General features: G+C 40.4%; 1 protein-coding gene across 10 annotated transcripts in view; it reads right to left on the minus strand.

The window, feature by feature from the left end:
* Positions 1–1,411: 1,411 nt before the first annotated feature.
* nrxn1a (neurexin 1a) overlaps positions 1,412–20,011 on the minus strand; it is a 1,536,646-nt gene continuing 1,518,046 nt past the window's right edge. For all 10 annotated transcript variants that reach the window (XM_067988977.1, XM_067988981.1, XM_067988978.1 and 7 more), the window contains one exon: positions 1,412–4,902. In XM_067988977.1, the coding sequence (XP_067845078.1) occupies positions 4,598–4,902 (305 nt within the window). In that variant the 3' untranslated portion in view covers positions 1,412–4,597. The remainder of the gene's footprint in view (positions 4,903–20,011) is intronic.

Below are 20,011 nucleotides of genomic sequence, written 5' to 3' on the forward strand. Positions count from 1 at the left end.
GTTGATTTCCCTGTATGCTAAGTGTAACAAAATTGTAAACCCCTCTTTTATACATAAGTTTACTATTTTGTTATACATATTGCAGAGGAGCCATTGTTTTTGTTTTGTGCCATCTACTTTTCAGCGTAAATGTCAATTTTTCATCACATGTAGCTCATCTTGTATCAATATTATTAGTAATATAAATACACCTCACAACTTGAAGGACTGGAACACTTAACTTTCTTCACAAGTGTGTCTTATTTTAATTGTATTACTTGATGGGACTGTGGCCAACCATAAGTCACTTGTAAAAGATTGTGCAAGATTCCTATTGAACTTTACAGTCTATATGATTGGTGTAACTTAAACTCTTGGACAAAGAATGTCAGCCTGAATAAGCAATTATTTGCCATTTTATGAATCAAAGCTTTGTTCATATTATCAAAGCTTTTCTTTTGCTTTGTGGATTATGTATTCTTTTCTAGTACGTCCAAATGGCAGTCAGGATAAAGTACAACCTAACTACTTTGTCACGCAGCAGTTAAAGAACTTAATTTCACATCCTAAATCCCGATCTGCTTCTCCAGCAGACCTGCCAGTCAAGAAAGTGTTGATAAGGGTTAATCACAGCAACAGAGTGCACTGAAATTAGAGCTAAAGGAAGGTGCAAGAATGATCATTTTGTGTCAAAACAAACAATTGTGTCACTTTAATTGGAGACTCAATGAGTTTAGATAAAAGCTCTTCTTCTGTAAAGTAAAAAAAAAGGCTTTGATCAATACACTCTGTTTAAGGATCTCCAGGAAATAATAGGGAGAAGCTGACAGAGTGTACATTTTGTTATTTATAGATTGCTTTGCAGTCCCAGGAACACATATATATAGAAATGAATTAGAAGTAGCATCTCCTATTGTAAACCCAAGATACCTGGAACTTTATTCCATCCAATAAAACACAGAAAGCAGTCACCTTAAAAAGTTCTTAAATGGTTCATTTTTGGCTTGGGTACAAATCCATAAACAGAGTGGCCGATTAAACTATGAAAAGTAGGAAAAGAAACACAAACTTAAACTACAAGTTTAATGTCTATGTAACTTCAGTCAAAATTTCATACTGTAGAAAATATGATCAGACAATAAAAGTAGTCCTATGACACAATGCATCTTAAGGCCACTGGATTGGACTATGTGTGATGGGTATCACCTATGAAAGCAACCATCCACATTCATCCTAAAATTAAGTAAACCCCAGGATCTGTTGCCTTAATATATTTGTGACTTCATTAATCATGTGGTATCGGGGGGTGGGGGGGAAGGTCAGGCCCACTTGTCATGGAAATGTCATTTTGCACCTGTACCAACGAGGTACCCTCTATAAGTTTGTGTGTTACTTGCAGTTAAACAGTGAAGAAACAAAAGATTGTGTATCACAAGGTTTCTATTATAAGAAACATTTTATTAACAAAAACAGTAAATTCCACTGGCTTAGCATTTCCAATAATGGTTAAATTGGCTTTTGCAACAAAATTTTCTTTCAATATTTATCACACAAAGCACTCGAAGATGGGGCTTCAGAATGATTTTGCTTGTTTTATCTTGTTTGAAATGCATCATTCATAAGTAAAATTTCATACAGTTTTAAAACAAGAGTTTGCCAAAACACAACACATTACAGTACCAAACAGTATCAACCTAAATGAGATTTGGAAACTGCCATGCTAGGGGCTGTAGGTAGTTTAAGACATAAGAAAAAGTTGCTTCGGTGCAGCCATTAAACCAAATTGCTGACTGCATGGATACAACCATCTTGGCAACATGAAGAGCTTAAAACTGTCTAGACTTAGTCAAGTGCTAGTTACTTTACAACATATTCTACTGTTGTCTAGTAGCTTTCTAAAGTTCCTACAGCCACTTTTAGTGTATCTCTGACTGCATGAGCATGTTTAGTTATGGAGTTCACTAAAGTAAACAAATATTTTTATTCCATCTTTCATCTGTTGTCCATCTTAATCACCCGTCCGTAGGCCTCTTTTATGCACCTTTGTATCACCTGGACAATGCAACTGAACTACTGGAGAGTTCCAGCCTGCACCAATTAAGATTATGTTTCTCCATGCTGAATCCAGGATGCCACAAGACTTAAAAATCAAGCTTAAATACAGGGGAGTTTCTCAACAACTTCTGAACCTGCTTTCCTAGTAGGGAAAACATGGCAGATTACTGCAATTTTACTCACTTTGAGGGGAAAAACAGACACTGATCTCATTGTAAAAGGCTACTTGCAAACTTGATCCTCTGGGATTATCAAGTTTCCTTCTGATACAATGAGGAAATTATAAAACATTCAGAATTACTTATTCAGACATTTCTAATCTTACAAATGTTAACATCAACAATAGTCTGTGTGGGAATCTTGAACATGGTTGACTTTTTTATATTTTACTGGATCCACATTAAAACTGATTTTAACTGCAACTGTATCATTGTCCTATAGAATAAAATATAACGTCATCAATCTAATGTTAATATTCATGTACAATTTAAAGGGTTGTAGTCTTCATGAACAATGTTCAGGAAATGTTTTACTGTTTACAAATGCACAATATAATAACATAAATCACATCAAAACGCATCACTGTATCAGTTGCGTGTGACATCATTGTGATTAAGGACACATCTGGCTCATCCCCCTTCTTCAGAAAATGGCAGTCACATATACTTTTAACTATACTTTCTGATATACAGAATGAAAACACATAATAAACCCAAATTTATCCAAGATAAAAAACAAAATGATCAGAAATGACTTATATTTAGACAGGATTTATCTGAGGTGGATAGCTTAAAGTGACTGTCTAATGCAATGAATTGTTTTAGATGTCATTGAGTTGGCTGTAGCAGTTGGCAAGGAGACGATAGTTGATTTCTAAGTGACTGCTGACACAAAATACAACGGTTCCTGTTATGTTGTGGCCCCTGCTGTTTAAAGCTAATTTTAAATTCCTTCTTCCTGTTTGAATGTGTGAACATCTATTTTCCTCCCAGGAGGTCTGCTAGCAATTCAGCTGGTTTCCCTTGAAGTACACCCATAAAATTTAACATATTCTCTTTGTATTTGATTTGAAGTACATTACAATTGGGTTTATTGCTGTGAAATCATCTAAAAATAATATAAAAGCTAATTAATGAGTTCTTAACATCTATATAATTTAATATTCCATACATAGGACTGTTCAGTCAAAGTTAGAAAATGAAAGACCTTCAATGCTTTAATGTTAAAGATTTCAACTTTCAAATGGGAGAAAGTTCATTTTTAAATAAAAAATGATGAAACATAACATTAAGAAATAGGAAGAAATGAGCCACTGTATTTTCTGTAATGATTGTGTAGGTACTTAGGAGGATTTGCATGTAACAATATACATTGACATTAAGCAACATCAATATGTGTTTTGCAAATGATTGAAAGATCAGATATTTCTTTTAGCATTGTTCATTTTCCCATTGGGTGCAGCAAACATAAAAAAAACAAGGTGAAATAACTGAAACCTATTTCCGTTGGTTTACCTAACAAAGATTTCATAGCATAAGCCACCATTTCAGTGTAAAACTTGGTTCGTTTCCCACACAACAAAACCTCATAAAAACAGAAGAGATTACTGTCTGAGTCAATTACAAAAAATGCAGCTAAATCATATGTACATTCATATGTATCCCTCGTACATGTATGGTAGACATTCATTACGATGGAAATTAAAAAAGAAGTTTGAGACTATTAATGACGGCTGCAAAAACATTAACATTGCAGGTGTCATCAACAACTTCAAACTTGTCTATACCTAGCTACAGCTATAACATTACGTTTACCAAAAAATGTTCTGGATAGCAGAGATATTTGCATTGTCTATACAACAGGCTATAAAACATCACTCATCACAGTCCAGAAAGCACATATACGTGTTTGTATAAATGTATGTAATAACATATTAGCGTGCATGAAAATTTTCAAATGATTGTATCTATGCTCTCTTTTATCTGTATATAGCCATGCCTTACATTTCCTGTGGATGAAATTAAGGCTTTCCTTACTTCTTACAACCAGAAAGGGATTATTCCACTTTATACTATTTTAACATTAGTCTTACGTTGTAGCCAGCACTTAAACACAGGTCTCCCATTGATGTAAAGATGATAAACCCTTTCTGTTGAGGGTCTGCTAACTATTTTTTTAAGTTTCTTGGAGTAATGGGACATCTGTCACGTTGCACAATTGTTTAGCACTTTGGCTGAAAACTCATGGTAACAGGTAGATTCTCTGTGCAATGTTGTAATACTCTTCTTTATGAATGCTTCATGCTGTTGTCTCCACAGTAAAGTTCAGACAACAAGAAGACAGAGCGAATGAAAACACTGTGAACAAGTAGGAGACTTCAACCAGCTTGAAATGTTAATGCTTACTTTACAAACTGTCGTCTTTCCTTCCCGATTATGTGTACTGTCTTTATCCCGTGTGCTTTGCAAAAAGTAAATCTCAGTTTTATCATGTCTTTGATAAAATGAAGTTTTTTTTTGTTTTCCTTTGCTTTTTTACAGGCTTCCTTCTTCTAAGTGTATGATCAGACGTAGTACTCTTTATCCTTATTCTTCTTATTTTTGCTGGAATTTTTGGCATTGTTCACCTGCTTCTCTTTCACTACAGTCCCATTGGACTGAGCGGAGTTACTGATGTAGTTTCTGCTCTCATCCACATGGTAGGAGCCTTCGTCCCTATTCCTGTACTTGTACATAGCATAGAGGAGGATGAGAATGCAAAGAGCGGCTGCTGCCACAATCCCGACCACCATCCCCGTGGTGCTGCTCGATTCCCGAATCACTTCCGCTGTCCCTGGGAAGCCTCTGCCACCTGGTCCGGTGGGGTTTGCTGTGGGTACATCATGAAATATGGAGGAGGTTACTACTGGGCTTTTGTGCTTTCTATCATCTGTGTAATTTGACAAGGTGGGTAAAGGGTACAATACAGAATCTGGAAGGGGTTTCACGCCACTGTTCATTTTTTTTCTGGCTGGCAATTTGGGAAGGGGGAGTGGTTGCGAAGTTTAACAAGAGCTAAAGAGTTCTATCAGTGCTTACTAGTACTTTGTTAGTTCTGACTTTCTATGCTTCCCATCCAGGTGCCTGTACTTTGAAGTCACCTTCAAATGTTGATGTGCACACTGTAGACATGGTGTTATCTGTTGTTAAGGATAAAGTAGTATAAAAATATCATTATCACTAGGGGGCAGTTTGGAGTTAAACTACTCCCCTTGAGCCTTCACCAGAGACTGTGAAAGAACACTGGTTTAAGGATAATGCCATCCCATTAACACAATTAGTGTTGTCACATTCAGGAATGCAAAGTGATCTCCCTGCAGACGTCAAAGAAGATGACAGTTTGCTGCTTTCAATAACAATAAATCAAGAATGGCTAGTGGTGACGGATGGCAAAAAGTGCGTGATTAACTACAGGAATGGGAATGGGTTTTTAATAGGACTTTTGTTATCACTAAATTACCTCTGAGGAGAAAACAAAGTATAAGGTTCATTAGAAATGGACAGTACTGTGCATCTGCTATATATTTAAAAGAAACAATCACAAAGCAAAGATGTTAAAGTGTAGAAACATTTACACTGTATAACTTAGCAGCACATAGGCTTTTACTAAATGGATGACAACCTTAATCAGCCTTTATTGGTCAAATGCAAACATTAACATTTTAACATTTATCCTGAAAGTATCAAAAAAGAATGCTCACCATATAGGTCAGTCAACAATTTGCCCCCATGATTTTGCATGAAGGAAAAATGAAAGAAAGTTGTAAAAGAATGGTCTTGAAACACGTTCATATTTGTTTCTTACAGTATTTCAGTGCCAACGTAAGGCTATAGAATCTCTTAAGCTATATTCAATTTTTCAGATTAGTTAGCATATCTATCAAAACATTACAGAATATGCAATTTCCTTATTGAAAGGATGTTTTACCACATTATCGGTGTAAACCCCACCTTCATTTTAACACAGCCCTCCCCCTTCCCAAGGACACAACTTTTTTAAGTGAGTGAGCGGTCTATTGAATATCCTGGAAACACAAAATAAAACACAACACAAAAGGTCAAGCCACCACCCAGGAACCACAAATGAAGATGGGGTGCACTGAAAGGCACCTTCATTGACTCACATATCCTTGTCAGTAAGGGTGTGAGATCAATTGTTCTTTAAATATCAATGCTTCTTTTTAAAAGAAGCCACTGAAATACTTTCAATGAAAATGATTCTTTCCAGCACTGTAGATAATTCCCAGTACAAATCTGCATAATATCCATTCAAAAGAATTGCTGGTTACTGCCATTTTGCCCTGACTGCTAACCTCCTAAAAGGGTGCATGCATACAGCTCTGGAAGAGGGCATTCAGACATAAAAGCTGAACCATTGTGAACTAATTTTTGACATGGTATGTAGAACCTTACTTTAGAAAATAAGAAAAACAATTGTGCAAAGTACTTGTATCATAATTAAACCATTACAGCCACCAACAGATTTTATTTGCCAAAACCTCATTGCACTGCAGGAACTTCCTTGTCATTTTATTCTCCTGTAGGCCCATCACTTGCAAGCCAGTTCACTATTGAACCTTGCACTCACATTAACAAAACAATAGATGGAAAAGTCTGCAGTCAAATTCCTTCCATTTCTCAACATTTCCCAAATTCAATTACTTAAGCAGTGAAACTCAATTTTACCAATAATTGATTCTCCCACACCTCTTTGGAATATTAAGAGTTTGTCATACACTTCAAACATGTTTAAATGTTCAGCTAGATCCATAAAACTCTAATTTTCCCTATTATTTTAATGATTAAAAATGACTTTAGAATTAAAGAACAAAATGGAAAAAATACACAAAAATCTAACATAAATTTCTTCTAAACCCATGATTACTTTCAATAATAATGTGAAGGAGGACTAACTAAATAGTCAGAGAGAAACCAGAGAATTTAACTAAGACAACTGCGTAGAATGGTTTAGGAGATTAATTTGTTAAGAAAATGTAACCTTTCAGCTTTGACACTATCAGAAGGATTAAAGGCCAGTTTTCATTATGGAAATACAAGTACTGCTTTTCTTCAAAATAGACAATTAACCTTTATTACAAGAAACATGAGCTTTGTTCTGTTGTGATATAATAGAATGTTTAATCTTGTAAATCTGAGCTAAATTGAAATCTGCTCGCCCAAGAACATGACCCAATTTTACCATTATTCTGACTAGGGTAGGGAATAGAATTCCTCTGGCTCATTTCTATTTTTGTATGTATTTCAGTCACTGTATTCTATGAGTATGATGAAAGCTATATGCTATTTACATCAGGAAAACTAATCCTAGACAAAGTTTGTGCTTTAGACTAGTTCATAGGGAGGGTGAAATAAAGTTTAAACACTCTTAAGAAACAAAGATATCCAACAGAATGATCGGATGCTGATCACTTGCCTTTGAATTTTTTTGTCTACTAATTTCTCATTGCAGTTTATGTGCTTTGGAGGGGGAGACTGAGATCTACTTGACAGGGCAACAGGTACAATTGCAGTGTAAATCATCTTGGGCAGCTCTTTTGCCAGCATCCCACTACCACCTCTACCACCTAGAAGGACAAGGGCAGAAGGCGCATGGGAACACCACCACCTGCATGTTCCCTTCCAAGTCACACACCATCCTGATTTGGAAATACATCACCCTTCCTTCATCGTCGCTGGGTCAATATCCTGGAACTCCCTACCTAACCGCACTGTGGGAGAACCTTCACCACACGGACTGCAGTGGTTCAAGAAGGCTGCTCATCACCACCTTCTCAAGGGCAATTAGGGATGGGCAATAAATGCAGGCATGACCAGCAACACCCACATCCCCCTCATATCTCATCCAAAGTAAATGTTATTATTACATTAGTTGAAATAGTGTTTAATAAAATAGCTCTATGTTAATCGCTTTATATCTATAGGTAGATGTATAAAAATCTGTACATTGAATGGATGATTTAACTTTACACAGCCAATGAATCGAAGCAAAAATATCTAAATTGGCATTTTTAATCTAAATGCAGAAATCTCCTTTGCCAGGTTACATGGTCAAATGGTTTTTGTCTTTCCATTAACTCTATTTCACTTTGGATCAGCAGAAAATCCACCTTTGAAGTCTTCTTGGAATCTCTTGTTCTCTTTTTACATAGAATGTACAGCACAGAAACAGGCCATTTCTCCACTTGTCTATGCCGGTGTTTATACTCCACATGAGCCTCCTCCCAGCCCTCTTCATTTACCCTATCAGTATAACCCTCTATTTCTTTCTCCCGCATGTGTTTATCTAGCTTCCACTTAAATGCATATGTGTATGTTTTACCATATGTCATGGCATCTCCATTATAAGTACAAGGAAAAAATTGCAGGGCTATGGGGAAAGTGCAGGGGGGAGTGGGACTAATTGTACAGCTCTTTCAAAGAGCCGGCACAGGCACGATGGGCCGATGGTCTCCTCCTGTGCTGTACGATTCTATGATGCAAGTGCTGACTCCCTGTTTATGGATCTAAGATTGTAAAATAATTCCCTAATTATATCCTCCTGTGAAATGTTTAATTACATTATATTTTGCAGTGGCACAATAGCTTCACACGATCTTCAGTCGATATAAATTTGGCACTACTTTCAACTAATATCAGTATTGGTTTCAACTGATTGAGTTAGTATGAGACTGGAATTCAAACTGGTGATTCATGTGACATCTATAAATCACTCCCATTTCTCTTGTGACTCCTGGTGCCAACTGAAACCATAGAATAAATTATAGCCCTGTGCACTAACATCATCCATCATTCCATATAAAATAGAAATCAAAAGAAATTTGAAATATTTTAAGTAAAAACAAAAATGCTGGAAATGCACTGCAGGCCAGTCAGCAGCTGAAAGAGAAAGATAAGTTAACATTTTGGATGGGACTGTTTATCATGATTGATACTTCGGGCTCTAAATTGGGCCTCGTGGTGTCCATTATGTAGGCACTATGCAGACTCCTAAGGACCCAAAATGGGGTCCAGAATGTGCGCACTTGTAACATGACGTGCGCAGGACGCCATATTGGTACAGACACTGCCTCTTGCCCCTCCCCCCCTACTATTATAGGATGGCCCTCTTTCTATCCACCTCTTGCACCAAGGCCTCTAGTACATCATCAGAGAACAAGTTGGCAGATTGGTGGGGTCTGGCATGCAGATTGGAGGATATGGGATTTAGTAGTGCGCAACCTTTATTGAATGTTTTAAAATAACTCAACAGTTTGTAAACATAGGGACGGAACCTGCATCTGTGTTTTACGTGTGTGATGTCTGATCTCCATTCAGACCTGTATCTTATATTTTGTGACTATCAGAGTCCTGCAAATGTTGAACAGCCCAGTTGTTGCTCATTAAAAATTCCAGAGGTCCCATCATCACCATGCTGCACTATATTGCAGCACAGGTTCACTTCCAATTGACTGCCACTACAGCCTGCAGCCACACCGCACCTCCTCTTTAAGAGGTGCAGGCTGCCTTTAGGTGGTGCTAGCCACTCGCAATATCTGGGCCCCCAGCTGGTGAGCAGCCACTCAACACCGCAGGTAGCGCTGCCTGCATCTCAACGATCGAGTGTGGGTTAATCGTGCACCGCGACCCCTGCGCCCGGTTTCGGGGGTTATCCAATATAACCCCCTTCATCTCCTGCCAGTTCTAATGAAAAATCTCAACCTATGTTTCTGTTTCACCCACTGACTGACCTGTTTTTCAGTTCCAGCGTTTTATGTTTCTATTGTGTACATAATGCCTGACACCTGCCACTGTAACAAATTCTATTGAAACGAGGCATATTGCTACAGTGCTTGCTTCCTGGCACTGAGCAAAATCAAGTACAGCAGTAATATGTTCTAGTTCAGAAATTCTGCACAGCACAATCTAGTGGCTGGAATAGACACACCAAAACAATTTATTTGAATATATGGAAGCTGGGAAAATCAGCTAATGGCAAGGTTAGGTCAGGTAGATCTGTTGGCTGAGTGATGTATTGAATACTAAATGTTCTGGATTCAACTCCTGGCATGGTTCACTCAACTTTTCAGTCATGTCTAGGATTGAGAGAGAACAGGAGACTAAGGATCATGAGCAGAACTTGCCACACTGTTTCAGTATCTTGTCTTTGAACACTCCTGGCTGTTTAGCATAGAAACTGCGATCACTGCGAAACACAATAGGAGATTGACTAATGGAGAAAGATCTCCATGGGTAATCGCTCTTGCAGGTGGCAGAAATCAGATAGTATTCTTTCAAGTTTCAAAGGAGAACTTTCTGCTTGTCAAGATTAAAAGCAGGCGGTATGGTATCTCACAGCAGTGGGGTGATTTGCCTCCAACTAGCCAATACATTTTTTTTCATTTTGCTTAACATCGTCTCAGCAGACATTTATATTTTTATACATATTTTAAGGTACAAATTTAGTCTTTCATGTATTGGTAATATGATGTCTAATGTGTTTATGTAGAAAAGAAAAGCAAATGAATCAGTTCATTCACTGAAATTAATTTGAAAGGATTCTTATTAACGGACTTACTTCTGAAAGTTGCCTTTGTTAATTCAGCTTAGAGTGGAGCAGAAACATTGGTTAGAGTTACATAGGGCCCGATATTAGGAGGGAGGCGGGTTGGCAGCGGGGGGTCGACTGGGCGCGTGGGTAATGCGCCCAGTAAAATCGGTGGGTTTGACACGCGATCGTAAGTAAATTGAAGCCACTTACCTTAGCTTTCGGGTTTCGCGTTGGAAAGCTGCGCAGCGGGCGGACTGCGCACCCGCATCATCGGCTGTCAGCTGGAGGAGCCCTATTTAAAGGGGCAGTCCTCCACTGACTGATGCTTTGGAAATAGGCAAAATTACAGCATGGAGCAGCCCAGGGGGAAGGCTGCTCCCAGGTTTAATGATGCCTCACTCCAGGTCTTACTGAATGGGGTGAGGAGCAGAAGGAGGAGGAGGAGGGAGATCTTCCACCCTGCAGACGGGAGGAAGTGGCCTGCCTCTGCCACCAAGAAGGCCTGGCTCGAGGTGGCAGAGGAGGTCACCAGCACCACCAACATATCGCCCACCTGCATACAGTGCAGGAGGCGCTTCAATGACCTAACCAGGTGAAGTGAGTACTCTTACTCAGTCCCCTACACTCCGTCTGCCACATCACCGCCCCCACCCCACATCTCCTTCTGCACTGCCAACACTACTCTGTCACATCACTCCTCACACCCACTGAACCCTCATCCTTATCTTACCTGCACTTCCTCACCTCCCCAGTACTCATGTCACCACTACCACTCAACCCAATCCTCATACAATTTCATGGCTCTGTCTCAAACTCACCCTCTCATGCATCTCTTTCACAGTCAGCCTCACCCAACCTGCCACTACCTGTGCTGCAGCCACAGGGCATGCATCATGTATGTGTAGTAGGAAGCGTAAGGCAAACGTGTCGTGAGCATGAAGGGGATGCACAAGGGTGTTTAAGGGTTTGTCATGGTTTTTAATTATATTTGATTGCTGATCAACTCACATTACATATTATATTGTCACCACTACTGCCACGACTTGGCCATTCTTGACTGGCTTGTGCAATAATGCCCTTTCATGAGGTTCTCCATGAAGACCCTTGCTGCCACCCATTGGGTCACCCTACAGTGGGTGTATGCGTAGTTGCACGACTACTTTGTGCCAGGTGCCTGTTGTGCAGCACTATGTTGTGTAGCTCAACGTGGCGGAGGTGGACGGTGTGCCTGGCGAGGCTGGTGATGTTGCTCGTCCTCCAATGGAGTGATGAATGCAGCTATGGAACCCCCCCCCCATCCTGACAGTGTGAGGGGGTCCGCAAAGTAGGTAAATGTGTTTGGACACCAGAGTTTAGGGTATGATGTAATAATTTTGAGTGGGGAGACAATGGTATGGCAGGCAAAACTTTGTCTGAGGTGACAGAGTGCCCTGCTGCAATGAATAAGATATTCCCCCCAACTGTCAAGGAATCCTCTGCATCTCCCAATGGCTGCTGACTGAAACACGTCTGCAACAACAGGGAGTGTTTCCCACAGCATGGGAAACACGCTGAGGAGAGTCCAAAATCACATCCCTGCTAAACTCTCTTCCCAATGAGGTCTGTCAATGACCTCAGGTACCTCCCTAACTATCTAAACTGTCATCCCGCTGGCTTTAATTGCCGGTGGGAGTCCCACATGCGGGGGCTGCGCGTGCACCGATTCGCGTCATTGGGGAATCTGGAAGTGGGCGGGTTGGAGCCGGGCTCCGGACCCGCTCCAGGATTCACCAATTTTAGGAACCCCCCCACCACGAACGCACCCGCTCGGCCATCCTAAAATTGATCCCATGGAGTCTACAGCACAGAAACAGGCCATTCGGCCCAACTTCTCTCTGCCGGCGTTTATGCTCCACACGAGCCTCCTCCCACCCCCTCTTCATCTAACCCTATCAGCATATCATTCTATTCTTTTCTCTCTCCTGTGCTTATCTTGCTTCCCCTTAAATGCATCTGTGCTATTTGCCTCAACTACTCCTTGTGGTAACATGTTACACACTTTTACCACTTTTTGGGTAAAGAGTTCCCTATTAGATTTATTAGTGACTATCTTACATTTATGTCCTCTGGCCTCTACCCCCCCCCCCCCCACCTCCCAAATGGAGACAGTACAATGCGGTACCTTATCGAAGGCCTTTTGAAAATCCAAATATATTACATGTACTGCATTATCCTTGTCTACTTTTCTGCTACTTTTTCAAATTCAATAAAATTGGTCAAGCATGACTTTCCCGTTATATTTTCGGTTTCTAGATGCTTTTCTGGTACATCTTTGAGTAAAGATTCCATTGTCTTTCCTACCACCGATGTTAAGCTAACTGGTCTATAGTTCCCTGGATTTGTTCCATCTCCTTTTTTAAATATAGGAATAACATTAGCTGCCTGCCAGTCCTCTGGCACTATTCCCTTTTCTAATGATTTTTTTAATATATATATATGTAATAGTGCCTCTGCTATCTCTTCCCTATCTTCTTTTCATATTTGCGATTGCAATCGATCCGGACCAGTGGTCTTTTCCTCTCTAAGTTTGATTAGTTGATCAATTATCTTCCCTCTTTCTATATTAAATGTCGTTACATCTTTCTTGATCTCTTCTTCTAATCTCATACCCACCTTATTAGTCTCCCTGGAAAATACTGAGGCAAAGGACCTATTCAATATTTCTGCCATTTCGCTGTCAATATCTGTGAGTTTATCTTAGTGGCCCTATCCGTATTCTGATTTTACTTTTGTTATTTATGTGTCTGTAGAATACTTTACTATTTCTTATTAAATTCCTTGATAATTTAATCTCGTAGTTCCCCTTTGCTTTCCTAATTGTTTTTTTGACTTCTTTCCTAACCTCTTCATATTCCCTTTTGTCATCCTCTCCTTTACCGTCTATGTACTTAGTGTATGCCTTTTTTTGTTTCAATTTTACCCTTATCTATTTATTCATCCACGGTGTTTCATTATTGGCAAGTTTATTCTTGTTTTTTAGAGGAATATATTTCTCCTAAACTCTATTGATCACCATTTTAAATATTTCCCACATCTGTTCTCTCTCTTTGTCTGTCAATTTTTTTTTCCAGTTCATCTTCCCTGGATCCATTCTCATCCCCTCAAAACTAGCTTTTTTCTCATCTATTACTTTGGTCTTTGTCTTTCTTATGTCTTTCTCAAACATTATTTTAAACCTTATTATGTTATGATCACTATTGCCTAGATGTTCCCATATGCTTACTTCTCTTATCTGCTCTGGTTCATTTCCCATTACTACATCCAGTGGTTCCTCTCTTGTTAGGCTTCTTAAATACTGGGTAAGAAAGGAGTCCTGAACACATTGTAAAAACTCCATTCCCTCTTCCCCTTTCCCTACCTCTTCTTGCCAGTTTATTTCAGGATAGTTGAAATCTCCCATGATTATCATTCCATGCCTTTTACTCATTTCATAGATTTGCCGACATATTTCTTCCTCCACCTCCCTTCCACTATTAGGTGGTCTGTAGATTATCCCTATTAACGTGATCAAATCCTTCTTATCCTTTGTCTCAATTTATATGGATTCTGTTTCTATCTTAATGTTAGTTATGTCCCTTTTTTCCACTGTCATTATGTTCCCTCTAATTAATACAGGCTATTCCACCCCTCCCCTCCACCTCCTTCCTTCCCTATCCTTTCTAAATATTTTATATCCGGCAATATTTAACTGCCAGTCCTGTTCTTTATTAAGCCATGTTTCAATTATCCCTACTACATCTGTCTCCTCGTTATGAATTATTGCCTCCAGTTCCCCTGTTTTGTTTTGGATGCTTTGCACATTGCTGTACAGGCAATTTCATTTGTTTTTATTAATTGTTCCACTCACTTTATTTTTAACCATGATGTGGAGATGCCGGTGATGGACTGGGGTGGACAAATGTAAGGAATCTTACAACACCAGGTTATAGTCCAACAAATTTATTTTAAAATCACAAGCTTTCGGAGATTATCTCCTTCGTCAGATGAATGAATGAAAAGGTTCTCAAATCGCATATCTTATACTATGTTGGGACAGCATCACACCAATCAAAAGGTGTCGTTGTTATTCAAACAGGCCAGTCACGGAGAACAGCACGTCCCAGTACACTAGATATACATTGTGTCTATTACACAGGCAGGCAGAAAGAAACTCAAAATGGCAGAGAGAGAGAGAGAGAGAATTTTAAAAAACATATAAATTTTTTCCCCCTTTTTGCTGATGGGGTTACGTGTAGCGTGACATGAACCCAAGATCCCGGTTGAGGCCGTCCTCATGGGTGCGGAACTTGGCTATCAACTTCTGCTCGACGATTTTGCGTTGTCGTGTGTCTCGAAGGCCGCCTTGGAGAACGCTTACCCGAAGATCGGTGGTTGAATGTCCTTGACTGCTAAAGTGTTCCCCGACTGGGAGGGAACCCTCCTGTTTGGCGATTGTTGCGCGGTGTCCGTTCATCCGTTGTCGCAGCGTCTGCATGGTCTCGCCAATGTACCATGCTCCGGGGCATCCTTTCCTGCAACGTATGAGGTAAACAACGTTGGCCGAGTCACAGGAGTATGAACCATGTACCTGGTGGGTGGTATCCTCTCGTGTGATGGTGGTATCCGTGTCGATGATCTGGCATGTCTTGCAGAGGTTGCCGTGGCAGGGTTGTGTGGTGTCGTGGACGCTGTTCTCCTGAAAACTGGGTAACTTGCTGCGAACGATGGTCTGTTTGAGGTTGGGTGGCTGTTTAAAGGCGAGCAGTGGAGGCGTGGGGATGGCCTTAGCGAGGTGTTCGTCGTCATCGATGACATATTGAAGGCTGCGGAGAACATGGTGTAGTTTCTCCGCTCCAGGGAAGTACTGGACGACGAAGGGTACTCTGTTGGTTGCGTCCCGTGTTTGTCTTCTGAGGAGGTCTATGCGATTCTTCGCTGTGGCCCGTCGGAACTGTCGATCGACAAGTCGAGCGTCATATCCCGTTCTTACGAGGGTGTCTTTCAGCGTCTGTAGGTGTCCATCGCGTTCCTCCTCGTCTGAGCAGATCCTGTGTATTCGTAGGGCCTGTCCATAGGGGATGGCCTCTTTGACGTGGTTGGGGTGGAAGCTGGAAAAGTGGAGCATCGTGAGGTAGAGTGAGGTGCTGAGGTGCCCGTCTTTGATCTCCATCAAAGACGGGCACCTCAGCACCTCACTCTACCGCAAGCCCACGGACAACCTCACGATCGCCAAACAGGAGGGTTCCCTCCCAGTCGGGGAACACTTTAGCAGTCAAGGACATTCAGCCACCGATCTTCGGGTAAGCGTTCTCCAAGGCGGCCTTCGAGACACACGACAACGCAAAATCGTCGAGCAGAAGTTGATAGCCAAGTTCCGCACCCATGAGGACGGCCTCAACCGGGATCTTGGGTTCATGTCACGCTACACGTAACCCCACCAGCAAAAAGGGGGAAAAAATTTATATGTTTTTTAAAATTCTCTCTCTCTCTCTCTGCCATTTTGAGTTTCTTTCTGCCTGCCTGTGTAATAGACACAATGTATATCTAGTGTACTGGGACGTGCTGTTCTCCGTGACTGGCCTGTTTGAATAACAACGACACCTTTTGATTGGTGTGATGCTGTCCCAACATAGTATAAGATATGCGATTTGAGAACCTTTTCATTCATTCATCTGACGAAGGAGATAATCTCCGAAAGCTTGTGATTTTAAAATAAATTTGTTGGACTATAACCTGGTGTTGTAAGATTCCTTACATTTATTTTTAACAGTCATTTTATGCTTATGTTCTATAACTGTATCTGTTCCTTGACCGTTTATATTCAGGGAGGAGAAGCATACACAGTAAGAGATTTATGTGGAATCCAGAGAGCCTGGGACCTAGAAACAAAGATCCCAAAACTAGACTTCTGCCCACTTCGAGGTCATGGTGCTGACCCTGCCGTAAATTGCAGAGTCAGCTATTTTTAATATGCAGCGGTGCGGAGGCTGTGTAAATGTAGCCTGCAATACCTCACATATGCCGGGGAAACTCCAGTGGGCCATGAATGGCAAGGAGGGGGAATGCGGAAAGTACATTGGGGATGAGGACTCCAAAATACCTGGAGGGAGTGAAGCAACAAGATATAAGGCCGCCTGAAGTGCCTCTGTAATAGTGGTGGAGCAATAAATTAAAAATTACGAACAACTGACACAAACGTTCATGAAAATCTAAGTGTTAGAAGGGGGAAAAAGAACAAAAAAAATCAAAACACACCAGAAATTACTTTACCATTCTGTGCCCTTTAAATGTCATCCTATCTGAACTGTCCAGCTTTAGCAACCTTGAATACTCTTTCCTGGACACGGGTTCGTGTCACGCTGGCACACTGAAAAATTTTATGCGGGACACCCCTGCCTTCATCTTAATAGTCAAATGAAGCTTTTACCTGCTTTGGAGGGGAGCTTCCACTGACCACTCCAGACCTGACCGGGAATTTCACCAAGGCAGAAAATAAGTAGAAGTGAGGTAGAACTGATTTCTGCCCAATTTAGCACTTTGTTATGGCCTGTCTGTGCTTGTTTTGGGGGCATAACAGGTAGAACCCAGGTGTACCATATATAGATGTAAAGAATCTTACAACACCAGGTTATAGTCCAACAGTTTTATTTGAAAATCACAAGCTTTCGGAGATTATCTCCTTCGTCAGGTGAGATGCGTAAGAAAAAATGGACGCAAAGCCAAAGAAGTTATTAGGTGGGGTGACCAAAAGGTTAGTCAGAGATGGGATTTAAGGAGGGTGGGAGACGCAAAGAGGCTTAGTGAAGATTTCTACAGACTGGGACCTCGGCAGCTGAAGGCATGATTTAAAGGCAGGGGATCTGCATAAGATCTCCTCACCTGACGAAGGAGATAATCTCCAAAAGCTTGTGATTTTCAAATAAAACTGTTGGACTATAACCTGGTGTTGTAAGATTCTTTACATTTGTCAACCCCAGTCCATCACCGGCATCTCCACATCATACCATATATAGAACAGGACTTCTATGTGCAAAAGATTTTATCTGAATGAGACAAGTTCTTCAATGTGGCAGATGAAAGCTGCAGTTTAGGGCCTGAGTTTGGAAGAGATGTGCGGCTGCATTCTCTGTTTAAGGGTCCTGTACTAAAACTTCATAGACATTCATGCTTTCCTTTATCTGGATCTTTTCATTCTAGATGAAAGGATGTAGACAATTAAAATTAATTTAAAACTTTACAAACCTTAAAGATTGCCAATATCACAAAGGTTATTAAGCCAATCTGGATTTGGGGAAGGGTAGAGTAGTTACATTACATTTCAATCACACTCCTCAGTTCATTAAACTAAAGATTAATTTTAAGACTACAGTAATAACAATGTGTATTCATACCATGCCTTTAACATAGAAAATTGTACCAAGGCACTTCACAGATGCGTAAGAAAAAATGGACACAAAGCCAAAGAAGTTATTAGGTGGGGTGACCAAAAGGTTAGTCAGAGATGGGATTTAAGGAGAGGTTGGGAGACGCAAAGAGGCTTAGGGAAGATTTCTACAGAATGGGACCTCGGCAGCTAAAGGCATGATTTAAAGGCGGGGGATCTGCATAAGAGGCTAGAGTCAGATGAATGGAGAGTTCAGGGGATGTTGTAGGACTGGAGAAAGTTGCAGAGATAGGGAGGGGAGAGGTCATGAAGGGATTTAAAACAAGGATGATAATTTTAAATTTGATTCATTTGGGGTGCTGTGAGCCAATGTATGTCAACAAGGACAGGGGTGAAGGACAGGGGTGATGGATGAACAGAACTTGCTGCAGGATAGAATATGGGCAGCAGAATTCTGGATGTGCTGAAGAAGTTGGAGACCAGCGAGGAGAGCATTGGAATAGTTGAGAATGGAGGTGACTATGGCATCAATGAGGGTTTCAGCAGCAGATGGGCTGAGGTTGGGACAGAGGCGAGCAATGTTATAGAGGTGGACCTAGGCAGATAACCCACTCTCCTCCTTTTCAAACAAATCATGTATGCTTGAGAGGAGGTTAATCTGGCAAAAGTTCACAGATATTTTTATACTTTATTTTTTCTGTAATATTAAGTAGTTTAGGTTTTTATTTCAGTGAATTAAAAGGTAGTATCACAATCAGGGATTGAGGAGATATAAACTTCAACAGCACCCCACATCAGCTCTGTTCCTCAGTGCATCACTACCATGAAACACACCATATCTGGTGTTGCATAGAAAAAACATAAAAGTTGAACATTTAGTTGTCAGTGTTTGCCATTTTCCAATTATGTATTGTTTGCGCTAACTTGCATCTTATAGCAGATAGCAACAGATGGCAGACTTACATGATAAAACAAGGAAGTAATTTTGTACTATGTGATTTGATGAGCAGTGATACTCGAATTTATGTATCATGTCTCCGGGACTGGAAATTAAAGAGTTGAGTCAGTGGTTTGGTCTCTTGAGCCACAGTTGCAGAGCAGGACAATTGCACTCATTTTCTCAGGCTGCACCAATGGGAGTTGTTTATTGTCTTGCAGCTGTTCTAAATTAGACTTGCACTAATAGGTCTTGATGATTGTATAATTGGACACCATGGTTAGAAGGACAAAAAAAATCATATTCTACAGATGTTACGCATAGCTCCACAGACCAGAGCCATGTTTTAAAGGGAGTTATCTTCAATTATCTTGAATTACAATTCATTGGGATGGATTTTGCTGTAAAAGTAACAGTGAAGCTAACAGCAGTCACCGTTATTCGTGTGCATCTGGTATATCAACGTCCGGTGACCGCATATGCGCAGTTAAACGTGGAAATCTGGAAATTGCTCGACCAGATGCCTACTCCTCCGTAAACTCCGTGAGATTGACATTTTGCTGGCTGATTCACCATTCAAATGAATGGAACGGCATGAAGTTCCTGCATGGACCTGATGGATATGAACCAATCGCGCCAAAAAAAGGTACGTCAAGTCATTTAAGCCTAAGCACACTTTTAATGGCGTGGTAAGTCTTAATTACTGCCAAACAACTTCTCTGGCACTGAAAATTAACTTTTACAAGTCTGGAGTCTCCTGCCTTCAAATTTTATTTGTTGTTGGACATTTTTTTAAAAAAAGTTTACATTTTATTTTACTTTTTCTTTCTGTCTCTTTTATCTCTGTCTCTTAATTCAGTATTTCTTACCCCCTCTTTGTTTTGCTTTCTGTACCTGATCTGACATTGAATTCAGTATACTAACTTACACTTCCTGGTTCTGACTCTTTGCCGCTCATCAGGTGCTTTAATCTGATTGGTTAAGGGGATAGTTGCTTGCTCTGTTCACACGGGTCCCAACTGCAATGTAGAGGGCGCCGTTTTGGATTCAGC

Source organism: Heptranchias perlo, chromosome 8 (genome assembly GCF_035084215.1).
Source record: "Heptranchias perlo isolate sHepPer1 chromosome 8, sHepPer1.hap1, whole genome shotgun sequence".
Lineage (NCBI taxonomy): Eukaryota > Metazoa > Chordata > Chondrichthyes > Hexanchiformes > Hexanchidae > Heptranchias > Heptranchias perlo.